The 23,607-nt window shown below is 35.0% G+C and overlaps 2 protein-coding genes across 4 annotated transcripts in view; both read right to left on the bottom strand.

Annotated features, from left to right (window-relative positions):
* The window catches only part of LOC105041676 (4-alpha-glucanotransferase DPE1, chloroplastic/amyloplastic), a 51,336-nt gene extending 29,079 nt beyond the window's left edge, over positions 1 to 22,257 (bottom strand). The window contains exons 1-16 of one of the 3 annotated variants that reach the window (XM_010918664.3): positions 21,805 to 22,248; positions 20,411 to 20,473; positions 19,897 to 19,985; positions 19,737 to 19,797; positions 18,476 to 18,554; positions 15,468 to 15,604; positions 15,218 to 15,376; positions 15,045 to 15,121; positions 13,509 to 13,648; positions 13,346 to 13,377; positions 13,186 to 13,260; positions 12,986 to 13,058; positions 12,496 to 12,584; positions 12,279 to 12,323; positions 11,989 to 12,138; positions 11,396 to 11,696 (exon numbers count right to left, since the gene is read on the bottom strand). In XM_010918664.3, coding sequence (XP_010916966.1) covers positions 11,592 to 11,696; positions 11,989 to 12,138; positions 12,279 to 12,323; positions 12,496 to 12,584; positions 12,986 to 13,058; positions 13,186 to 13,260; positions 13,346 to 13,377; positions 13,509 to 13,648; positions 15,045 to 15,121; positions 15,218 to 15,376; positions 15,468 to 15,604; positions 18,476 to 18,554; positions 19,737 to 19,797; positions 19,897 to 19,985; positions 20,411 to 20,473; positions 21,805 to 22,197 — 1,767 coding nt within the window. In that variant the 5' untranslated portion in view covers positions 22,198 to 22,248 and the 3' untranslated portion in view covers positions 11,396 to 11,591. Of the gene's footprint in view, positions 1 to 11,395; positions 11,697 to 11,988; positions 12,139 to 12,278; positions 12,324 to 12,495; positions 12,585 to 12,985; positions 13,059 to 13,185; positions 13,261 to 13,345; positions 13,378 to 13,508; positions 13,649 to 15,044; positions 15,122 to 15,217; positions 15,377 to 15,467; positions 15,605 to 18,475; positions 18,555 to 19,736; positions 19,798 to 19,896; positions 19,986 to 20,410; positions 20,474 to 21,804 lie in introns of those variants that run through there. The other 2 variants (XM_073254056.1, XM_073254057.1) reach the window with 2 other exon arrangements.
* On the bottom strand, positions 1,853 to 9,701 carry LOC105037773 (laccase-14). Its single transcript, XM_073254062.1, has 6 exons — positions 9,393 to 9,701; positions 8,931 to 9,082; positions 5,328 to 5,572; positions 5,096 to 5,224; positions 3,565 to 4,515; positions 1,853 to 2,150 (listed from the first exon to the last, which is right to left on the bottom strand). The coding sequence occupies exons 1-6, from the start codon at positions 9,552 to 9,554 to the stop codon at positions 2,020 to 2,022; spliced, it is 1,770 nt and encodes a 589-aa protein (XP_073110163.1). The 5' UTR covers positions 9,555 to 9,701; the 3' UTR covers positions 1,853 to 2,019.
* Positions 22,258 to 23,607: the final 1,350 nt, after the last annotated feature.

The following is a 23,607-nucleotide window of genomic DNA, read 5'->3' as shown; positions in this document are numbered from 1 at the left end:
GGTTGAAGAGAATGTTAGTACAATAAAGAGACAAAAGTCAGTAGAGAAAGAGAAGCAGGACAAAAGTCGGCGGAAAAATTTTTCATTGCAAATAATCTGCCACTTATTTTTTTTAATTTCTGATTTTTTTCTGATTATTTGTGACAGAAAATTTTCATTGCAAATAAATTAGTATTTTCTACGGAAATAAATTTTTCATCATAAATATATAATTATTTTTGATAAACTATTTTCATCACAAATAATCTGTCATTTATTTTTTTTAAAATTTTTAATTTTTTATCGATTATTTATGATGAAAATATTTTATCAAAAATAATTTAATATTTATGATGAAAAATAAATTTTCATCATAAATACGAACTTATTTGGATAAAAAATTTTCATCGCAAATAATCTGTAATTTATTATTTTTTAATTTTTAATTTTTTATTGATTATTTGTGATGAAAATTTTTTGTCGCAACTAAGCTGTATTTGCGATGGAAGTATATTTTCGTCGCAACTACTTTGTTATTTGCGATGAAAAATATTTTTCATCATAAATAATATATTATTTATCATAAAAATATTTTTTTATTATAAATATAAATATTTATAATAAAAATATTTTTATAATAAATAATTTTGTAATAAAAATTTTATTTTTTTATAGTGCGGAAAGGAGGGAATACTTGGGCTGACGGCACCGAAGAACAATGCGAGGTAGCTCAACAGCCCCAAGGCTCGACCAAGAGGCCACCAAGTGTTTGATGAAACGACACCATAAAAAGTTTTTGTTTCTTTTTGAAATTTTGTCAATTTTAAAACTTATTTTTGCCATTTAAAATGGTACCGTGATACGTTGCATTAGCCACCAATTATTACCATGTGAAAAATACCGCCATGCGTTCTTACCATGTGATCCAACCTCAAACGACACCAAATGTTACGTAAGCCACCATTTTTTTTTTTTTCTAACAAGCTGGTATAATGCGGGATCAATTTTTTCTATTCTTTTTGGGCGCTATTAAATTTTTAGGCCCGAAGCTGGTTTACCAGACGCGGCTGGTCTAGGAGATTGGATCTTTGCTTGGGTTTTGAATGGGCTTAGCAGATGGTTGAAAGTGCCATCAGATGAGAAATTTTTTATGCACCATATGCGGTGCAATGCAGAACGTACGCATTGCATGTGATGATTGATTCATACATAGAATCGAACAGAAATATAGAAGAAAAAAAAAAAATCCGATTCTACATGCGAGCCAATCATCATATATGAGGTACATGTTCGCACATCATATACAATGCACAAAAAATTTTTCCATGTTGAACGCGTGCACCATGGGCGGTGCACAAAGAATTTCTCCATGTTGTTAGCTTGGATTTATTTTTTGGGCGGCCAATTGGCCTCGTGAACTCTTATCGGCTGCTTGGTTAACCTTCCACTGGAGCTTTCTTTTTCTAAATTGGGCCACATGTGAGACAACGGTATACATTTTTTTAATACTTTCATAAAAATTATTGTCATGTTTCAAACAAATATATTTTTAGTGCTTATTAAATTGTAAATTAATGCAACTGTTTCATCAAAGTTGATGGATTGTTCTGGTTCAATCCAATAAAATGTCCCAAACAACTTTGTTATATATCATCAAATTTCTAGTTGGAATTGCAGCCCCAAATTATGGATTATCTACTTGGATTGTTTCCTTTTATTACCAGTTGAGAATAGGTCCATCAAGCACTAGAAATTATATTTGTATCATTGGTGCTTGGTGCAACAGACAACTGACTTCATGAAAATGTGCACAAATCAATAATAGGAATTATTCTTCAAATATTATTTTTTTAAAACTTTCACGGTCAACATCGAATACAAACATTTCTTTTTTCAATATATAATACACACAATGTACTATTTTTTATTTTTATTTTTTTGAAAAAGACACAATGTAGCATCGCATAGATAAAACCGAGGAATCCATAACAAATTTGTCTCAAGAACAAATCTGGATCCGAGTGTGCTTTCAATTAGGATTTAACATGGAGGCATATGAGGAGGTGGAGGCAGCAGCTTTTCCCCCAGGGCTACACCATCTTTTACTATGAACACAGTGTCCATTCCCGAGATGAGATGGCGCTCCAAATGGCAATGCAATAACCACACCCCTAACCAGAATACATGATCTAAGTTAGTATGATTAAATACAATGAATAACAAACTAGGGCATTCATATAATAAATAGTGTTTGCTCGCTTGATCAACCTACACTTAAGGTGTGATCCTTTTATACATAAGCAAGCTTGGTTAGGCTCTGCCAAGAAGCTCTACCGTTGACATGTGCTAGCTTTCATAATGTTGATCCAAGTTAATTGCCTTCATAGGAGACAAGGGTTAAATCTTAACATGTAAATCTAGGCCAAGAATGCTAAATCCATGCATGGGTTTATTATTTTCTGCGAATCGATGCAGCATGCAGTACATATTTTGATGCAGTTCACTACAATAAAAATGGCCATTAGCGACATTTTAAAGTACTGCTATAGGTCAAAAATAATTTTATAAATGTCTTTAATTCCATCGTATGTAAGTACTTTTAAAAGTTTAATACTGACATCCAATAAAAATTATCAAAAAATAAAATATATATCCTAAAAATAGAATAATGAGAGGATTTGATCTAATGATATCTTTTTTGAATGGCAAGTCTTTAACCACCAAACCACAACTTATATTATTAATATATAAAAATAGTTTATTTAACTTATTAACATCATTCATGCTATTAAATAAATAATTCTAAGAATATATATATATATATATATATAATATTTTATGAGATCGATATGACTAAACTAAGCTCTATATAAAAATTAATAATTTAAGATTTAGTGATAATTTTTTAAAATCTTATAAATTATAATATTATTTATCGATATATTAGTTAAATACCATAATAGCAATTCTAATTTCCAACACTTTAAGTTATATGTCATAAAATATAAATTTATAGTGGTATTTATAATAAAATATCACTAATAAAAAAAATACTTATTGAAAGATAGTAGTATTTTTACCTAAATGCAGCAGAAAGAAAAAATTTAGTAACATATAATAAGAAATTTTACAAGTAATTAATTTACGGCCAAAAATTATTTTTATTGTAGTGGTTTTTCATAATCTATTATACTTTCATTTTAGTCTAAGTAAGCACATGGATCTGGCATGCTCGGGTATAATCCAAAATTTGCAGAAAAAATGGCCTAATTAGTTGACTCAAAGAACACAAAATTCTCCTTGTGGCCTGAGCCCTTTGCATCCGTGTTTCTGATCTGCCGTGTAATGAAAACATGCTTCAACTGGAGCTCAGTTGTGATGCAAAGTGATACTTTCACTTTTTTATGCATCCACTAATCTGCACCAAGCCCAAAATCTCATGCCCCGGCGGAAACTCTTCTGCAAATGGACCTGGATCTAATAGCTGGGGGTAGTGTCTCTTTCGGGTTTTAATTAATTTTCTTGGGCCATTTCCTTATGGCTTTAGCAGAACTATTTACATCAAACAAAAAAAAAGAAACTCACCAGGATTATAAGCTGTAAACCTGACGGCCAGCCATCCATTCGTTGGAACTCCAAATGTATTCTTCAGCGGAGGGTCCTCCAAGTTATATCCTAATGGATCCTTCTCTTCGTTAAAATTCCCAAATCCCCACCCCACCACGTAAAAGCTCTGGCCGTGGAGGTGCATGGGATGGTTCTCAGCCGTCACCAGTGACGTGCCCTGGAACACCATCTCCACCGTCGTCCCATACTCCAAAATCCTAACCTCAGTCGCCAACCTCGACTTCGAAAGCGCGAACGGCTGGTACTCCGCTGTAAAATTAAAGTAGTACAAGGGCCTGCTCGGAAAATTTGTATCGAAAGCCCCATTTATCCCCTTGTAATACGCTTCAAGGATATCTATGGAGGGGTTCACAAAGCTCATGTTGTTAAGACTTGACGAGAGCCTGGTTCCATTAGGTCCTTGACATGAGCCAGGTGGGCACTCGAACTCGTTCACAGACACTGTCATCACCATCCGTTGGTCGAACCTTTTAGGGACATTGATTGGCCAATTTGTACTTGCTAGACTACGGATTGAAAAGGCGAACTTGGAAGCTGCTTCAGTATCGTTGTAGAAGGGAAGGGATGGGAGGAGAGGGTTGGTGGACCAACTGGTGTACTGGGACTTGTATTGCACGATGGCAGTGGTGGTGGTGGTGTCGAAATTGTTGACCGGTTGATAGCTAAGTGCTCTTGCTGCCATGTAGTAGAGGTTTCTAGGGGATTGGTTGGCCGTTAATAGGAAGTCCATGGTCTCACCTGGGCTTATCAGGATGTAATCTGAGGTTAGTGGTTTGGTATAGCTCGCATCAGACCCAACGAGAGTGAGCAGATGACCGGCAATCGAGACGAATAGGGCGTCCTCCATTGCGGCATTCACCATTCGGAGGAGGTAGGTCTTGCCAGGTTCCACAAGCATTCTGAAAGTTCCTGCATGAGATGCACAAAAACAGGGTGAGATTAAGTTCTGATTTCTCAAACGGGGATAATTTACTTTGAGTCCAAATTTTGGTAATTAACAATAATATTTGCTGTGAAATCATCTATGTGTGTGTGTGTGTATTTGTAGGAGCCCTCACGTAAATTGTTCAAGGTGAGGGATAAAGTAAAGTGTATATCTCAATCTAGATTTTCTGATCTTATGCTGATTTTTGCAACTTGGACGGTTGGTAGTTATAGCATGATAACCCGTGGTTTCCATGGGACTGCTTAGCTAGCTAGATGATTCCTGTTCCATGAACAATGGAAGTTCTGTCGCATGTGGCAAGGGGGATTCGTGATAATCACGAGAATTATTGTGACGTACAGGAGGTAGTTAGGTACTAATTAAATTGCCAAGCCGGCATCAAGGATGGCATGCGATTTATTAAAAAGTGCAAGCATCTAAGGCGTCACTTGATTTGGTAGATGGGGCCTTCGAATACTAGCCCAGAACAGTAAGGTACTAAAAAAATGGACCAAATGTTACCATCAAGTTCTGTTCAATTAACGCTCTAGAACAGGAACCAACCTGGCTTGGAGCAAGGGTAGAAATCACCGGGTTGTCCATTAATGATGAACGCATCCGACGGATAGGGGTCTGCTCCGGTTTCACGAGCCGTCTCAAGCACTGCATTCGCGTCCCTCTTCCACCACTCTCCTGCAACCAGTAATCGAAAAAAAAAAGAAGAAAAATGTCGATCGTCCATTAATTAGAAATAATTAACCAGGTGAATGCGACATGCAATCAAACATCTACGGACCGAGTATTAAGATGACTTCTTCGCTGGGACTTGGGAAGGGGTAGGAGGTCCCACGTCTGGGATAGATGACGATGGCCCCGTGAACGGTGGCTCGAGTGTAGTCACTGTGGGCGTGCCACCAAAGCGTTCCTTCTTCGTCGGTGAAGGTGACGGTGTAGATGAAGGAGGATCCGGGCTGGATCGGGCATTGGGTGACGTATTCGGGGCCATCCGACCATGGATTCCTTGGTTGCCTTACTCCATGCCTGCATTATTCATTATTCAGAGTGTTTCCAAGAATTATTATTTTGAACGAGGATCAGAGATTGTCAAGAGCATCTATGGTTAGAGACCGAAAAATATCTTGGATTCACAAAAAATAAGGAGGAAAAAAAATAATATAATAATATAATATATTATAATATAATATATCGTAGTAATAATAATATAATATAATATAATATTTATATTAGATATTATAATATATTATTATAATATACTATACTATATTATTATCAATATTATAATAATATAATACTATAATAATAATATAATATATCATTATAATAAAATATATTGTATTACATTTTAATATAGTATATTATAATATTACAATGAGTTACTATAATATAATTATGATATTGTTATAATATATTTTAATATTATAATTCCATAAAAATATAATAGTCTAATATATTATTATATATTAATATATTATAATATAATAATATAACAATATATTATATTATATTATTTATATAACATATAATAATCATATAATAATATAATATTTTTTATATATAATAATATATATTAATATAATATATTATACTATATTATTATATATAATAATATTATGTTATATATATTATACTATATTAATATAAGATATTAATATAATATAATATTATATTATATTATATTATAATAATGGATACACATAATATAATATATTATAATAAATAATAATATAATAATATATTATATTATATTATACTATTATATATAATAATATTTATATAATAAAGGATATTATGAAAAATATAGATAGTCTTAACAACTTATTCAGAAAACTAATAATACGAGAGAACAAAGTAATAAATTTTCGAGTCATTTTTCAATACATAAAAGAATATAGATAAATTATTTTTCTATCTAAATATTGCTTAAGAAATACTTATTCAAAAAAATATAGATTTCTAAGTAAAGTTTTTACCTATAAACATATCCTTAAGAGCCTATTTTTTATGGATAAATATCATAAAAAAATTAGTCAATTTTTTCATTGATCAATTAACCCATGTTCTCATATTTTTCAAGATAAATAAGTTATTTTCTCATGGATAGCATTTACCTATCAAAAAAGAAAAAAACTTATTCACCTAGAGGATGGCTAAATCATTTTCTTATCAATCGAAAAAAATAATATTTTCAATTCATTCCTAATATATCCTTAACCTTATAATAGAATAATAATCATAATAATATGATATATCATAATATATTAACATAATATAATATAGTACATTATTATAATATATTATAAGATATTAACATAGTATAATATAATATACAATAATAATATAATAATATATAATAAAAGAATAATATAATATATTATTATATATTAATGTATTATAATATATTACAATATAATAATATAACAATATATTATATTATTATATATATAGAGTAATATTTAAATAATACTATTACAATAATATAATATATTTTATATATAATAATATATTATATTATATATAATATATTATAATATGTAATAATATTATATAATATATATTGTATTATATTTAATATAATATATTATTATAGTATAATATATTATATTATATCATATCATTTTATACTATTATGTATAATAATATTTATATAATACTATTATAATATAATAATAATATATAATAATAATATAATATAATATATCATATTATACTATTATATATAATAATATTTATATTATAAAAATATTATGAAAAATATGAATAGATCTTAGTAACTTATTCAGAAAACTAGTAATGTAAAAGAATATAGGCAATACGTTCCTAAGTCATTTTTCAATATATAAAAAAATATAAGTAAATTATTTTTCTATTTAACTATTGTTTGAAAAATACTTTCTTAGAAAAATATAGAATTCTGGATAAATTTTTTATCCTTAAAAAAATAGGCCCTAAAGATCTAGTAACAGCCCTTTAAAGAAAACTCCATCCCCTATACGCAGCCTTATGGTTCTCTTTTGACTTTTTATGTTTTTAGGTTTTAGTTTTCACTGCCAAAACTTTTCTTCCAAGTGTTTTCTACTTTCTGCCCACTTTTGGACTAATTTCATTTGCTCGAATAAATACAACTTGGCTTAACTTAATCCTTTTTCTTTTGTTTTTAATGACCATACTATTAACTTAATCTATATAGCTAGTATTAGCTTTAATTCTATGATCATAAAATTTAATTATTCAACTTATATTTATATTTATATCTATACTCATCAATGCCAACTTATATCCATTTAAAATAGGTATATGTATGAATTTTGCATCTATCTCGGTGCTTATATTTATCAAATAAAATAATTATTGATATGGACATGTATCCCACTTTGCATCGATCTGGTTTTAGCCCCGGTGAGTCACAAGTGGTTTGGCTCAAAATATCAACTCGTACTGCCACTTCATTCCGCCATTAAAGGAATAAGGCAAAGCTGTAAGGTCCGCTACCATTAAAGGGTACTGCACTACCATCAACAAACTTCCAAACGCCAACCTAAACCCCGCACCAAAGGAATTTTAGGTGGGGAAGTCATTGTAACCGGTGAACCATGATTAGCGATACCAAACTCACGGGGCCGTGACAGCGGTCACATGCACTATAACAAGCCTTTCGTTATTTTGAAGGAAAATGCTTATTAGGTCTTAAGTTGCATCTGTTATATATAAATGGGACGATATGCTTCTTGTCTGTTGGTGATGGCCTCTTGTGTCAGGTCAAGGCGAGGCAGGATATATATATAACAGGATTTGCTTTTACGTAATGTTGTGTTGGTTTATGGAAATAGGAAAATACAGGAATATCGATACCCTAAGTTACTCTAATTTTTGTTTGATTATAGTTTTTCGAGTAGGTTTTAGATGAGAATCTTGTTATCACAGAAAAGTAAAAAGTAGATCTAAATGATAGCTTTGTACCAAAAATACTTCTATGACATTGACAGCTCTTGGACGGAATAGTTATATTGTCATAAGTAAGTTTAATCAGTATAATTGTTCCTTTATTATACTTGTTCTCCAAATACTGTTTGGTCTAAGTCGATCTTATACTATTTTATTTACCAACTAAATGCTGCCTAAAGGAACACTAGCTTGTAGCTATTTTGTATGGTGATTTGCCCATATTGTGGCATGCAGCCACATCCTTGGGGTGAACACGGCATGTATGCACCTTTTGATGCCCTCAAGGTGCACAACTGCACCAATTGCCATAGAAGGAAGAGGGCTATATATATATATATGTAGTTGTCGAATGCCATGCACAGCGGGCCTTAAGGTATAATTAGTGATATCAATTGGTGCACTAGATAAGCAATTATAAGGGCTTAGCTAATCATACCAGTGTAAGGTTACATTCTCTTGTGCATAATTGAAGACCTTGATCACCAACTCATCTCCTCTGTAAGCATATAAAGTAGGTCCAGGAAACTGCCCGTTGACCGTCATCATCTTCTTCGTTGCACACAACCGAGTGTAAGATGCTTCTTTCACCTACATGCACCCACATTTCAAACCAAACACGTCAACCGAGTGTAAGATGCTTCTTTCACCCTTTCACACGAACACAAGTTCTGTTTTGTTTTTTTTTTTTTTTGTCAAAAGCTGTGAGATTAGATTTGATGTAACACCATTCTATGACGGAAGCATTACAAAATTACATATTAAAAGATCACCATAAGATTCATGCATGGGAACAAAATAACCATAAGATTTCATGCATGGGAACAAAATGACCATAAGATTTCTTGCATGGGAACAAAATGCCCTGCTAGCCTATCAACAATGAATGAATGATACTTACATAGAAGACATGATGATAGGTCTCGCACCAGCCTGGGCAGAAGAGTATCCCATAGAACACCACCATAACAAGCGATAACAACGACTCCATCCCCATCTCTCTCGAGCATCTAAGAGAAGCCCTCTGCTTGCTATCCAAACTGAACTCTGCCTCGGAAGTCATTTTATGGTGGAACTAAGATGGGTGTACATAATTTAATCAATTGACGGTTTGAGACAAGATGGCAATAATCGAGACGCGGCTCCTGATGAGCTGGGACCATCAAGATTCCGCGACCTTTTTACCGTTCGTACAGTGAAGCATTTAAAGGCTTGCTATGTTTGAGTCGTTCTAATTTGCGTGCCAAGTTTTCAAAGTTTTTTGACTTTGGGACGATGGAGTGGATTGAAGGCTTGATGAAGTGAACCACCACCCAGCGTGCAACCCGTGTTTTTGGAAACGGATACTAGCCGTCAACAGGTTTAACGAAGATCTACTGATGTTCCCTCAACAGCAAATAGGCGTGTCAGTGCAATCCTACCCGTCCGTACTATCGGTTCTTGGACGATCATATCGGTTGATGGTTGTGACTTGCCAGGCAGCTTCCTTGCTGTCGGAAACAGAACGGAGAAGAAGATAACGACTAGTGCACCGTGGGAAGATGGAGTTACGGGCGTTGATAAAACGGTGAGCGGGGAGCGGTTGGAGCTTTGAAGAGACAATGCCGTCTGACCTTTGGCTAAATTCTAGCAACTATTAACTTCTTTACCCGCACCTGGCAAGCTTCTATTGGCTGAGATGGTAGGCCCTGCATGACAAGTGGCCAGTGCTGGTGTGAATAAAGATGAGGCTGAGCTGCTGCGATGGTGCAACAAACTCTTCTTTCTTTTCTTTTTTTTTTTTTTTTTTTGGAGACAAATAATGTATAGCTGTTGTACCGTTATAACGGCTATGATTTCCTTGGAGGTCTGGAAGGTCTATACTTGGTGCCCTATATTTTGTACACAACAATGTGTGTTGAATTTTACCGAACCCAAAAACTGTTATATGTTATATCTACCTAACTACTTTTGAACAATGGATTCCAGACGAGCTAATCCACACTCGGGAAACCCTCCCCTTAGCTCCCGGCAACTCTCCAATGCATAATTAGAAGAATTTCATGGAAGAGTCTGTGAAGCAAAATTTTAGCAAACTGAATCCCATTCTTAGCTATCTGGTGTGAAAAACCAGTATGGGATCCAAGCCCATCCCAATTTTGGTTACGTTCAGATTAGATCAAAATTGGTAGTTAAATTCCTAACCCTATTAAATTTTTTAGACAGACAGTGATGGGTAGCTAGTGCTTGTAGCCAGGCTCTTGAGTCTATTTTGATTGTTAATCAAGGTCCACAAAATCAGTACTATAAACCATATTGATACATTAGATACATACCTCGTACCGAGATAAGAATCTTTATACTTTTTTCTCCTTTCAATACTCGATTGGACAAGATGATTCCACTCGGTTTGGGTCAATACGGCTAGCTTCAGCACATATATCGAATCAGACCTCAATAATAAACCAATATTTTACTTTGTGGAGTTGGTAGGATCGCTTCGGAGCGGGTGAGTCAGTAGGCAGACTTTGTTGTCAAGAATTGGAGGCATCTAGCAAGTTGCTTACCTATAGCAAGGAGTTAGACTAGGTTGAAATGATGGCACAAGAAAGCTAATTAGCTACCAAATATTCCCCTCGTTGGTGTCATTTGTTTGGTAACAACAGCAGCCGCTAAAGCCCTCGACCCTGCAGCAAGGCTGCAGTAAATGCAAACACCAGCATTTCATGTCCATTTCTTCCTCATATGCGCTTCTTTTTGTCTCGTTTAGAAACCGCTGAAAGTATCTGATTTAAAGGGAGCTCATTTGTAACCCTCTTTTTTTTTTTCTGGTCCATGTATCTAAAACTAATTAGTCATCAAAAACGTCTCGAACATTGTCAGTGCTGGCTTAAGTGAATGGTGGCCATAGAGAAAGCTACTTCATTTTGCAGAACATCTCTTTGTATTGTCCTGGAGGACAAATGTTATTTGATACTTTAAAATATGTCATCTTGACACACCTTACGCATTCAAGTGGTACAAAATAGATAGAAAACTATCCAAAGACTCAAAACCGGTGGATTATAGAAACAGGTGCCCAAGGTTCAGTAGCTACGACCAAGCTTTGATGACCATTGCTTCATAACCTGTTGTACAATGCCAACTGGTCCCTCAATTTCTCTGCTGCAGGCTTTAGGCCATCGAAACTGACCGAGCTCGGTATCCTCCATCTCCAGTTGCCTAACTGTGAAAAGGAATGAATATCAAGGATCTCTCCTATATTAGCAGATGTATGATGATATCTTAATTTTTAATTTTAAATGCAGGCCTCTAATATGTATCCAGAGCAATCAGCAAACTGTTCTTAGTTTTTGTAGTTGAACCGTAGGTTAGGATTGATGGCTGAATGACTCTAAAAGAATTAATAAATGTTTCCTGGTTCATGACAAGGATTAGAGGAGACGCTTTGACTCAAAGAAATGTTTAGCATCAATCTACAGTCTATTCCAACAAGAACTGAACGGTAGGTGACTGACCTGTGTTGCTGGAATGTTCATCCGAGCAGAGCTTCCCAGACCAAGGATGTCTTGCATGGGTATGATAGCAGTACGGGCAACTGAAGAAATTGCAGCATGAATTAACGCCCATGAGATGGTTTCATTGGTGATCCAGAGGTAATTTTGGACCTGTGCCAAGAAATCATTTTATTGATGTGACAAGTATAGCAGTGGAGACTTCTTTATTAAAGTTTAAACTTCAAACTGCAACCGCCGAGCATTTGAGTCCTTCAATACTGATATTAAACAGAGGCACCAGAAATACTCACATTACACTTCTCTTCCTCCTCCAAATTTTCCCACCAACCAAGGATCTGTAACATGAAAGTGATTGAGCAATTACTTAAAGGAGCCGTAACAAATTAACTAAATTTTTAGTATTTCAATAAGAATATGAAAGGCTATTTCAGAATCTGATTAGTATTGGCAATAAGACCCAAAGGCTGCACATAAATGGAAAAGCGAGTGCACATGATGGATTTTCACCGTGTCATTATCATGGGTTCCGGTGTATACGACTTGATCTTGCTCATGATTATGAGGCAAGTGAGGGTTGTCTGAGCCACTTCCAAAAGCTGGCCACAAAAAGATATGGGTCAAAAAAAGAAAAAGGAAAATCGGATTAATGTCATTTCAGAAATATATTGATAATTTGGGGTCTGTTTGGTATTGTGGTTGTGTTTATGCTTTTGTTCCCCCGGACATGAAATACAAATCAAGATGTTTGGAGATAGCATTGGCACCAAACTTCTAGAAGTCCTTGCTTTCATTTTTACTTTTTCTGGAAGCAATAAATTGTTTACTGCCAAAAGCTCTGACGGTTCTATAACAATTTTTAAAAAAAATGGTTTATATACGTACCTGTTCCGTCTAAAGCAATTTTTAACTTGGATTTTTTAAACAAAAACAAAAAACAAAAGCAATACCAAATGGGCCCCATAGTACCATGCTATTCTAGTGAGAAAAAAAATGTTACCAAACTGGAGAACTGCCATTCCAGGAGCCCCAATAGCTTTTCTTAGCTGAACAACATCCTCAGTAATCACTCCCTATGAAGATGAAGGAAGAAAAATACTTGACAACAACTACCATGAAAAATTTAAGATTCCGAAGAAAATCAACAAGCAGAGAAAAACCCAACATATACAGAAACATTTGGAATATAGTGGAACATACCAAGTCTTCTGCTATTAAATTGATTTTTCCAACAGCTCTAAAGATGGCATCAAAGAATGTTTTTCTTGGTCCAGCCTACAGCCAATTAAATAAGAAAAGCATGCATTATCAATTAATGTCCTATAAAGAAATATGTGTATCTTTTTCATGTAATGCTCACCTTCCAGCTTCCAAACATTGCTACCTTTGATTCTGCAATATATGAATTCCAGTAGCAGTCATTACTTACTAGATTATTTGTTTTAGCAAGTATACACCATTTATGCTATCAAATATTTCATGTATCACTGTAAGCAAAATAAAGGTGTTAATGAATTGCGCACCAGAAGGAACAGCCCAGAAGCCGGAAAAACCTCTGAAATGGTCTATCCTAAATTCATCATACAAATCAAGTGCACGTTTAATTCTTTGTATCCACCATGCAAAACCATCATCTTCCATAGCTTTCCAGTCATATAAAGGGCTATTAAGTAGACAATGAAACAAAAGGCAATTAGGCTTCCACACCGTAGAAAATCATGGAACAACAAAATCAAGAAAGAAATGTAAATGGTTCATATGTAACCTTTTACTAAAATTCCAATATGTGACAAACGCCTCAATTATTCTTAAGTAACAAACCTATATTTCACATCTATGAGCTCAGAGTTTTGATTTCTAAAACTCCCAAAGAAATTTATAGGTGAGTGATATTGTGGATCCATCATAAGCCTAATACATCACTGAAGCACAAAGATCCAAACCCATGACTAGAGAATTAATAAGACAAGATAACTAGTAATGTATACCGATGAAGAATTGACAGTGTGAAATTTGTAAGAATATAACTTTTTGTAAATACGGATAATAAAAAAGAATCAATATAAAAACATAAATAAAATAAAAACTTCAAAAACTTTTAGGTGTAATATTTTTACCTTGTAATTATTGAAGAATAAGAATCATGGCACACTTTTCAATAAAGAGAGTTTCGTGTTGATCTATTAGGAAGGTGAGTTCACGTGTGCAAGTTAACGGACTAATTTTCTAACAATTTTTTGGGAGCAAGTTAACAGACTAATTTTATTAGTTAATATATCCAACCAAATTTCACAATTTCAAAAGATTTCTTTCAGAAAAGAAATGCAGATAATCAAATGTTGCCCCAATCCATAAGAAGGTAATGCTAAGTGTTGAAAAGAACAACCAGCTGTTGGAAATCCCTAGAAGGCAAGTTCAGAATTGGGTTTGGCATCTTAAAATTCAAAAGGACAGAACTAGTTCTATATAAAAAACAAAAGTTTATTGTACAGCTGACTTTTGAAGCTTTTAAGATCAGTTCATCAATTGCAAAGAGGGATCTACTTTTTGTGTGGATTAAGTAGCTTTGATGAACAAGTCTGCAATGTTAATCAGCTCTTGAGACCAAAAATAAGTAGAAAGCAATCCTACAATAACGAAATATTGAAATTCTGGAGAAGAATGACCGTAAAAGAAAGTGCAGATGATATGGTAACAGCAAACTGACAGAACGCATATTACATGATTTGGACATGGGTGCTGAGAGCAGGACTTAGGTCCAGTAAAGAGGGAATTTCAGAGAAGGTAGAATAAAAGGGAGGACCAGAAGGACCTTAAAGGAAGTAGAGAAAATAGATCTCAAAGTGATCATTTATATTCTTGGATAGGAGCAGTTGTTGGACAACACTGGTCAATGCAGACTGATAAAAATGATATGAGGTTTTGTTCATAGCTGTGGCTTGACATGCTCCCAAGACAGAGCATAAAGCTATTAACAATGCAGGCTTTCCTATTTATTTGAGCTATTAGTCTAAGAAAATGAAAAATACTGAAGCAACTTTTGGCCCATGAGTTTCAACCTATCCCATAGCTGACCAGTTTCACTGAAGGCATCAGGAGGAACACCGCTAACAAGAACTGGAAAACCACCCCTATCCTGCAACACAGATAAAACACAATGATGCCATAATGTTTGGAAAGCTTAAATCAAAAAGACTGTTGATAATCTCCAAATTTCATGTGAAACACATACCAGCAAAAATAATTTTTTGTTTGCCCAAACATCAGCACTGTGATATCCGACATAAATAGGCATGTCACCCATAATCTTAATTCCCAACTTCTTAGCATACCTGCGAACTCTTTGCCATTGCCTTTGAAATAAAAATTGTTGAGCAATAAATATGTCAATCTGCACGATAGAAAGAGATGTTTTGATGGAGTCATGAAATATTCCATTTAGCTATTTCATGAGAGAGAGGGTAGAATCAAGAGGTGCCTACAAAATCCTTGTGGTTTTGATATATGTCTTCCAAGGCGCAAAGGTGGCGATTTTTTAAAGGTTCCGGCCAACCATACCAGGAAAATTTATCAACACTATGGTCAATTGCAGCAAAAAGAGCAGCATCTTCAAGCCAACCTAGGTAGGAAAAAAATAGTATGAGGACTAAGACCCCCAGTCCATGAAGGTACTTAGGAAAGAAAATAAAAAACTTAAAATTTTGAAAGCAACTCTGCTCATCTATGCCAAGCTCACACACACACACACACGCACACACATGTACAAATGGCGCAATGCATAAACACTCATGTACAATGGCACAAAGTCTGCATGTGTTAGGGATTGATAATGTTGGATGATTGGAGATAAAAAATCAGAGAAATTTTTGGAGAAAACCATACATTAAAAGGGAATCTCTCTCACACACACATATAGAAAAACGTAGGGGGAAAAAAAAAGAGGATAAGTAATATGCTTTCGTGGCACAGTCTTATTCATGCAGCAAAACGTGTTCAGTAGGTAAATATTAAATCTTAAAATCATAAGAAAAATGGGTGCTGCATGGTTTTTAGACCTACATTTAGAGTCTTTTCTCTTGATAATAGAAGTGTAAGTACTCTTCAAACCAAGATGGTTCAAATGGGATTATGGATTGACCTGTATTAACAATTAACCATTCTTGGGAAGCTAATATCCATAAACCTCAAATACAATCCATAAACCTCGAATACAAAGAGACTCATGTTACAAAAAAACTAAGACATTGTATAATAATATCAAGCATGCCAGCTAAATCTACTATAATGCATGCCAACACTGGATAACATAGCCCCTCTTTTTTCGAAGAGTGCTCCTGAGCTCAAAGCAAACAATTTCCTTCCAAACCACCCCAATCATCAACATACACAAATCTTAGTAAAAAAAACATGGTTTGAAAAAAAGAAAAAACAAATACAGGTTTTATTAGTGATTCAAACTAACAAGAACTTTAAAAATTCTGGTTTGATTTTATTCATTAAATATATTAGACACCCTTCTTGTCGCCCAAATCAGTCTAGAAACAATGGACCCATGAATTCCTAAACAGGTTTATAATCTACATGCTAAACCAAAACAAAATTTATAGTGATAGCAGAAACAAAAAATCATCCTTCCACTGTAAGTTATAAAGATCTACCTGAGACCTATCTCAAGAAGCCATATACATTGGGCTACATCTGTAAATAATGGTATAACATCTTGATTTGATTTGGACAGTTCTTTCCCTTCTCCTTCTCTTGTATGAGTTGAGTTTTATTCTAATTTCTTTGTTTCTCCTATCTTGCGACTACACCTACATGGACAATCTTCCTTTTTTTGCACAGAGATCATTGCATACAGTACTTCCATGTTTCCGCTAAAATATTTATAATGTTTTAAGTAAAACTACTAAATATAATGAAAGTACTTCACTGCAACTATATATTTAAGCAAGGACAAAAAGTCTACACAAGCTCCAACCAAAACATGCCCGTGCACCATCATGTTGCGAAACCTTTACAAAACAATCTCCTTCAGTAATCCTCTTGATTCTCTCTTCCTGGATAATGTTGAGAAAGAGATGCAAACAAAGAAACCCATCAACTATATTTTGGGGTTGCTTTTTTTTATGAAGCACATAAATAAATAATTTATTTGCAAAGGAACATAACCCGAAATATTTTACAGGTTGATGGGATCACAGAATTTCATTAAATACCCTTGAATCTGTCACGTACAACAAAGGCAGAAAATTTAAGTGACCTACCCTGAGTTACAATGCTTTAATATATATTCAACTAAAAGATGCTTTATCAAAATAAATCACTTAATCATTTCTGCAACATAAATATGCAGAATAAAAATCTTTACAATAAAAAGTACATGATTGATTGTAGTGTTTATATATGTCATAATGTTTTACATACTAATATGTCTGCAATGTAATTTAACCATTCATGAATATATCCAGAAAAAACTGAAATGTTGTTAAACACATTCTCGGTTCTCCAACAATAACATGTCTCAAAACTAAGAAAGACTAGAACCAACAGTGGATCAAATCGAATAGTATTTTACATATAATTTATCCAGAGACCTACATGATTCTCTCACTCCACACTAGTTCCTATGTCACATTCCACTGGTTTTTTTTTTCAATATTATCTAAAGCCTATTTGTCAATTTCTATGCTTCTTGCAGTTTGCAGATATATTAACATTTTTAAGGTGTATTCAGTATGTTTTTCCCATTTCCTAGCATTAATAGAGATATATGGCCATGATATCTTCAGTCATCATATATCAAGAAAAGATGAAAGTTCTTACAATGTTGACTTGAGTAACTAATCTTAAATCATGTGAACAAAAAACAAAGGCATCACATGCATAATGCTACTAGAAACTTTCATTGCCTTGTTGGTAACCATAGAAGAGAATTCCTCTTCAATGAGTGAATATAAAAGCATTCATTGCTGTAAAATTGGTATAAGCATTTGATACTATCCGAAATGGAGCATATGGAGCCTTGTTTTTGTGTGAATAATTAAAAATAGAAATTATTTGGGACTTCTCTTTTGGTAGCTTTATATTACAATGTTTATAAATGATGACACTTTTTTATCAAATAGACATCCTTTATGATTATCACTCTTCGAACAATGTCACACGCACACAAACACACACACACACATGCATAGAGAGAGAGAGAGAGAGAGAGAGAGAGAGAGAGAGAGAGAGATGAGGGGCACAATCCATGTGATGGCACAGAAATATAAACTGATCAAGTACAGTGTCGTGCCTCAACAATTCCCACTATTAGTTGATGACAATTGCTTTATAAATTATAACTATTAGTTGATGACAATTGCTTTATAAAGTACAGTCCAGACAGACTCAACTCCATCCTTCAACAAATAGTAGAAACCACCTAGACTGCATACAGATAACAGTACCGGTGCAGCAACCTATTGTTCAAAAATGAGTATAATACCTGAAATTCCAGGATCTTTACGAAAGTTGTCAAGATGTTTCTTGAGCTCCCCTCGACTTTGAAGAAGCCTCTCTGCTGCCTAACATGGATCAAAATTTAGCCAGAATCATCGTCCAAATAACACTCCATTAAAATTAATGCCAACACATAGTTAAAACAGTTTGTATTCATCCCATGATCTTTTAATGGCAAAATTAGTATACATAAAATTAGCTGGCTGATCTTAATCACACAGTCATTAAAAATGTCAATCTGTAATCTCATGCCGTGGTGCATGCAAAGTGATGGTTAGAATCATTATTGTAATGCAGCCCGCTTAAAAAGCTTTTAGGTGATAGCAATACCATGATAATATATTTACACACTGCAATCTGTCTCAAAAAAGATCAATTGGAGTGGACCCACTTGACAATTATCTTGAAAAACTGAGATTGATCGACAAAATGTTATCAGCCTGTTAGACATAAACTAGTGGCAATGTATCCCATAAAGCAAAAACATATACAGTCACAAAAAAAAACTGGCCTTATGAGCAAGATACCCACTCGGTTGGACATATAAGATCATTTAGATTTTCTACAACCTACAAAACTCACACAAGGAGAAAAAAAGGAATACAATCATGTAACTGTCATAATGCAAATATCGTACGATAGCTTATTATACTGGCATTCTAGAACCTGCATGTCTTAACAAATTACAACTATATGTGGTTCACATACCATTAGAAGACAGGCTAATAGAACAATACTAAATGGATCTACTAAATAGGAAGAAAAGAATAGAACAAGCACATATTAAGTCCTACAGTAGCCCAAATACATCGCAGATAGTCTTACATGTAGATGAAATATAATCATCTTCTGGAATGACATTTACATTTTCTAATTTATCAAACCTTTTTATTAGTGCCTTCCCACCAGAAAGTTCATATTTTTGTACCTTTTTCTGCTTTTAGTTAACAGAATTTCATATGTTTGTCAACATATGCACAAAGAGTCAGGTTCAGTTAAATCACTGGTTTTACTCCACAAAGTTGCATCTCATCATAACAGGGAAGTTCAATGTCTTAAAGACTTAAATATTATAATGAAGTCATCATGATGAATGCAACATGAGTGTGGAAACCGCACATAAGGTATAGTCAAACAAAAACAATGATCCCTTATAAGTCGGTCAGCAAGTTCCCAATTGATGATTCACTTCACCAGAAAATAAGCAAAAAATATGACAACACTGCAGTTCAGCACCATCTACTAACCTTTGCTATTATAGGATCTTTTACATTTGCTACACTTGCAAATTCAACATGCTCCATTTCCCTAGCATTAACAGCAGAGAATTGTGAGATCCTATAAAGAAATCATTTCTTAAAGTCATATGCTGATTTTGAGGGCATATCAAGCAGTTGGAAAGCTCACATCTGCTCTGGAAGTTCATCCTTCATCAGTAAGCCATCTTTAACTAGCTCCTCAAGAGAAATCAGAAGGGTGTTACCACAATTTGCATCCTGCAAATAATTATCAAAAAATATTCTAATAATCTGAGCAAGAGAAGATGACTCTCAACAGAAAGAATCCATGGAGACGGAAGAATTATAATGTATTTTGGCCTCAGTCTTTATTAAAGTGCACCCCTTTTTTGACCCTATAGAGATTTGAAATAGGGATGGTTACCTGCCAGTGTATTGTTACAGTCTCCTTCCACAATGAACTATTTTCACGTTCATTCTGCTAGTGTATGATTTGCTTTTGGTTTATATACAACAAGAAGTTCTACGGCATAAGAAGCAGCTAATGGAACAACAGCTGTGATTCAAATACTATTTATTGAAATGTTGCATTAATGTCACTAATACATGTAGCATATATAAAAGGTAATGTAATGCAGTACAATTTAAATTTCTTTCTTTTTCCTTGAGACATTTAAGATCACCTGGCCTGCATAGGGTGATCCATCTTCCCTGGACTTCCTCCCTGGAGGTACAAGTGGAAGAACCTTCACAAAAGAAATCTTAGATAAAAATTTCAGAAACGTCATTATATCAAAAGCACTCAGCAAATCTGACAAAACCACTTAAGGAATAAAACCACATGCACACGCACACAGGCAAAGGTCAGGTCAGTTTGGTTGCACGCAAGCAGATCTGCAATTCACAAAAGTCATCCAAGCAATCCATTTTCCAAATTTTGTGCATATATAATTCATGTAACTAAGGTCATTCACATACTCATCTCTCACTTTCCAGAAGTAACTTCAGTTAAAGAAGTTCAGAAGTCACTTCAACCATTTGAACATGATGATATTTAGAACTTCCACTATGTTTTGATCATCGTTCATCATGATTAATAATATCCACAGATGGCTCATGACTCCTAAGCATAACAGACCATCGCAATTCTGTCACTTCAAAAGACTTAAAGCAAGCCGTTAACTATGATAACTCAAAAATTTGTCTCCTATTTTCAAAAAACAACTTCAGCTGAAGTAAGCTTTGAAACCAGTTCTTCAACATGAAAGTGACTGTCAAAAAACAACTTCAGCTGAAGTAAGCTTTGAAACCAGTTCTTCAACATGAAAGTGACTATATTTGAACTTTTATTCTCATATCTGACCATAGTATGATTGAGCAATTCCTTGTATAGTAAATGTTAATAATCATGCTTGACCAAATCATTGGAAACCAGATCTCGCTTTGCAAGAGATCTCATCACATGAACTCACCGGCATTACTCCCCACATTCATATTGATAATACTACCAAACTAGCTCATTTCCTTCGGAGAACAATTTTAAATTCTCGAAATCCTAATCATTATCGGTGAGAAGACCCAAAAACACAACACCATTGACTGCCTGAAAGCTAACATCCTCAGACCATTAGAGAAAACTCTGGCAAGTAGAACCGAGAGACACATGATCCTTAACCTTCCAAATGGGGAAGTTACGACAGTTAATGGTAGAACAAAAACAACAGGATCGAATTTGGTTAACACTAGAACCGGGCAGACGGCGATCCGACCCTTCCCTCCACTCGATTTGGTTTATGGGCCCCACGAACTAAGTCCCATAATCTCAGAATAAAGCCGGGTCGGTTGGACCAAATAAATTTAGTCTAATCCAAAAAAGGGTGGGTCTAAAAGAAATTTTGGACCAGTCCAACGCATAATTTCCCTCAAAACTCAGACCCGACAGATCCACTTTCCGGCCCAAGCCTATAAACCGGATCCAGATATATTTTAACCTGGACCCGATCCGACCCACTTAAAAATCTCGAGGTTAAAAACAAACAGGAGACAAGCGGTTCGAGAGAGTGCTGGAGTTTCGGACCTGCCAGACGGAGCAACCGGCGGAGTGGAGCCAGTCCAAGAAGCGAAGCGCCTCGTCGCCGAGATCCCCGATCCCGTACGGCCCCGGCAGCGAGGTCGGGTGGAGCAGCACCCCAGCCCGCCGCCACCGGCTTGGGTCTCCCGCCGGAAGCCACGACGCGTAGTCCTCTGGCAAGTCCTCCCCGGGGCGGAGGGCCAGATCTTCCGCCAGAGCCGCGCCGGCCGCGGTGGGCCGTCGATTGGGCCATCGAGGGCTCCTCTGCGGCCAAGATCTCAGCCCTAAGGTTCGAGGCGTGGTGGCGGGAAAGGAGCGGGTGGTTCGGACGGTGGAGGAAGTGGAGGAGATGGTGATGAGATCGGAGGAGAGGAGGAATAGCGATTGAGAGAGAGCCATTGGACACGCACGGCACTGAGAGAGAGAGAGAGAGAGAGAGAGAGAGAGGAGTGATGGGTTACAAAGCGAAGAAAGGCAAGGAGACACGTGGTCAGAAGGGGACATTGGATCACGGGTGCGGAGCCGGGTGCCAAACTCGCATAGAATGAAGTTTCTATGCGGATACTATTTTCTTTTTATTATTATTGGTGGTAAAATTCTTTTCTGCCACGACTTTGAATAGATCTCCTCAGCTGGAGTCGTGTACTCATCTGGGCTGGCCGGCATTTTGATTGCGATTCGACTACATGGGGATGTAAATGGATGGCATCTGGGTTTAAATAATGTATGTAAAATTCAAATCCAAACCCAAACCCAACAACATGCTCAAGTTTGAATTTAATTTTAAATAATTCTTATTAAATTCATTTTGGATTCAGATCAATAAATAAATATACAGTGACTCTATATTTCAAAATTTTATATTTTTATATTTTATATTTATATTTTTTTATATTTTTATATTTTTATATAAAATTTTTTATTTTATATTTTGTGGCAAAACAACCTTCTAATAATGCAACTTCTAATCAAGCATCAGAAGAAACAAGAAAGAGGAAGAGAAGTCGCACAAACATCTATATGGGGAAACATTATAAAGTATCATTAATTTGTCTTTCATAAAGACGTTTTGGATGATTCATGAATAAATCATAAAAATAATTAGTAAAAGTATCAATTTAGCATAATCAAATCCTGCGAAGAATTTTTTTTTTTTCTGTGAAATTAAAACCGATACTCATACATGTAAAAAATAAAAGAAATGTTCATAAAAACATAAATTTATGGTAAGCAAATCTGTGGAGGATAATTCTTTTATGGACATAAATTTATACCGAGTAGGGAGATTTCTAGTATGTACTAGCTCCTATGCATGGAAGAGGCCCGGATTACGGATAAGCGGACAAGCCAAGATAGAAAGGAAATGATGCAAGCAAAAAATGTTTTGAAGAACAGAAGAGCGATGCCAGGGGGAACCCCTTCCGGCACAATGAAGTCCCTCCCACCACATGAAACTAGGAGATTGACGCTACCCAGAATCCATTAAATGAATATTGAATTTCCAGGCTAGCGTTAGGTTGGTTAGAGAATAATTTGTATGCTATAAAATATTTGAATCTAATGTTACCAAAAACAAATATTTGAATCTTATTGGAGTAAGTTAGCCAGCCACGGAGGCAATGAGGAAACCAGAACCCTCCGATGACCTCGCGAATAACATATCTTTTTTCCCCTCCAACTAACTTAGAAGTTGACATGCAGTGGAATGCTACTCAGTCACATAGTTTCTCTTGGGTCAAAGAAAAATCACACAGTTTCTCAGACCCGCTTGAAACCAATCGCCAATTTATGCCCAACCCTGTGCATTGC

Source organism: Elaeis guineensis, chromosome 3 (genome assembly GCF_000442705.2).
Source record: "Elaeis guineensis isolate ETL-2024a chromosome 3, EG11, whole genome shotgun sequence".
Taxonomy (NCBI): Eukaryota; Viridiplantae; Streptophyta; class Magnoliopsida; order Arecales; family Arecaceae; genus Elaeis; species Elaeis guineensis.
This window is presented reverse-complemented; position numbering and strand designations above follow the sequence as displayed.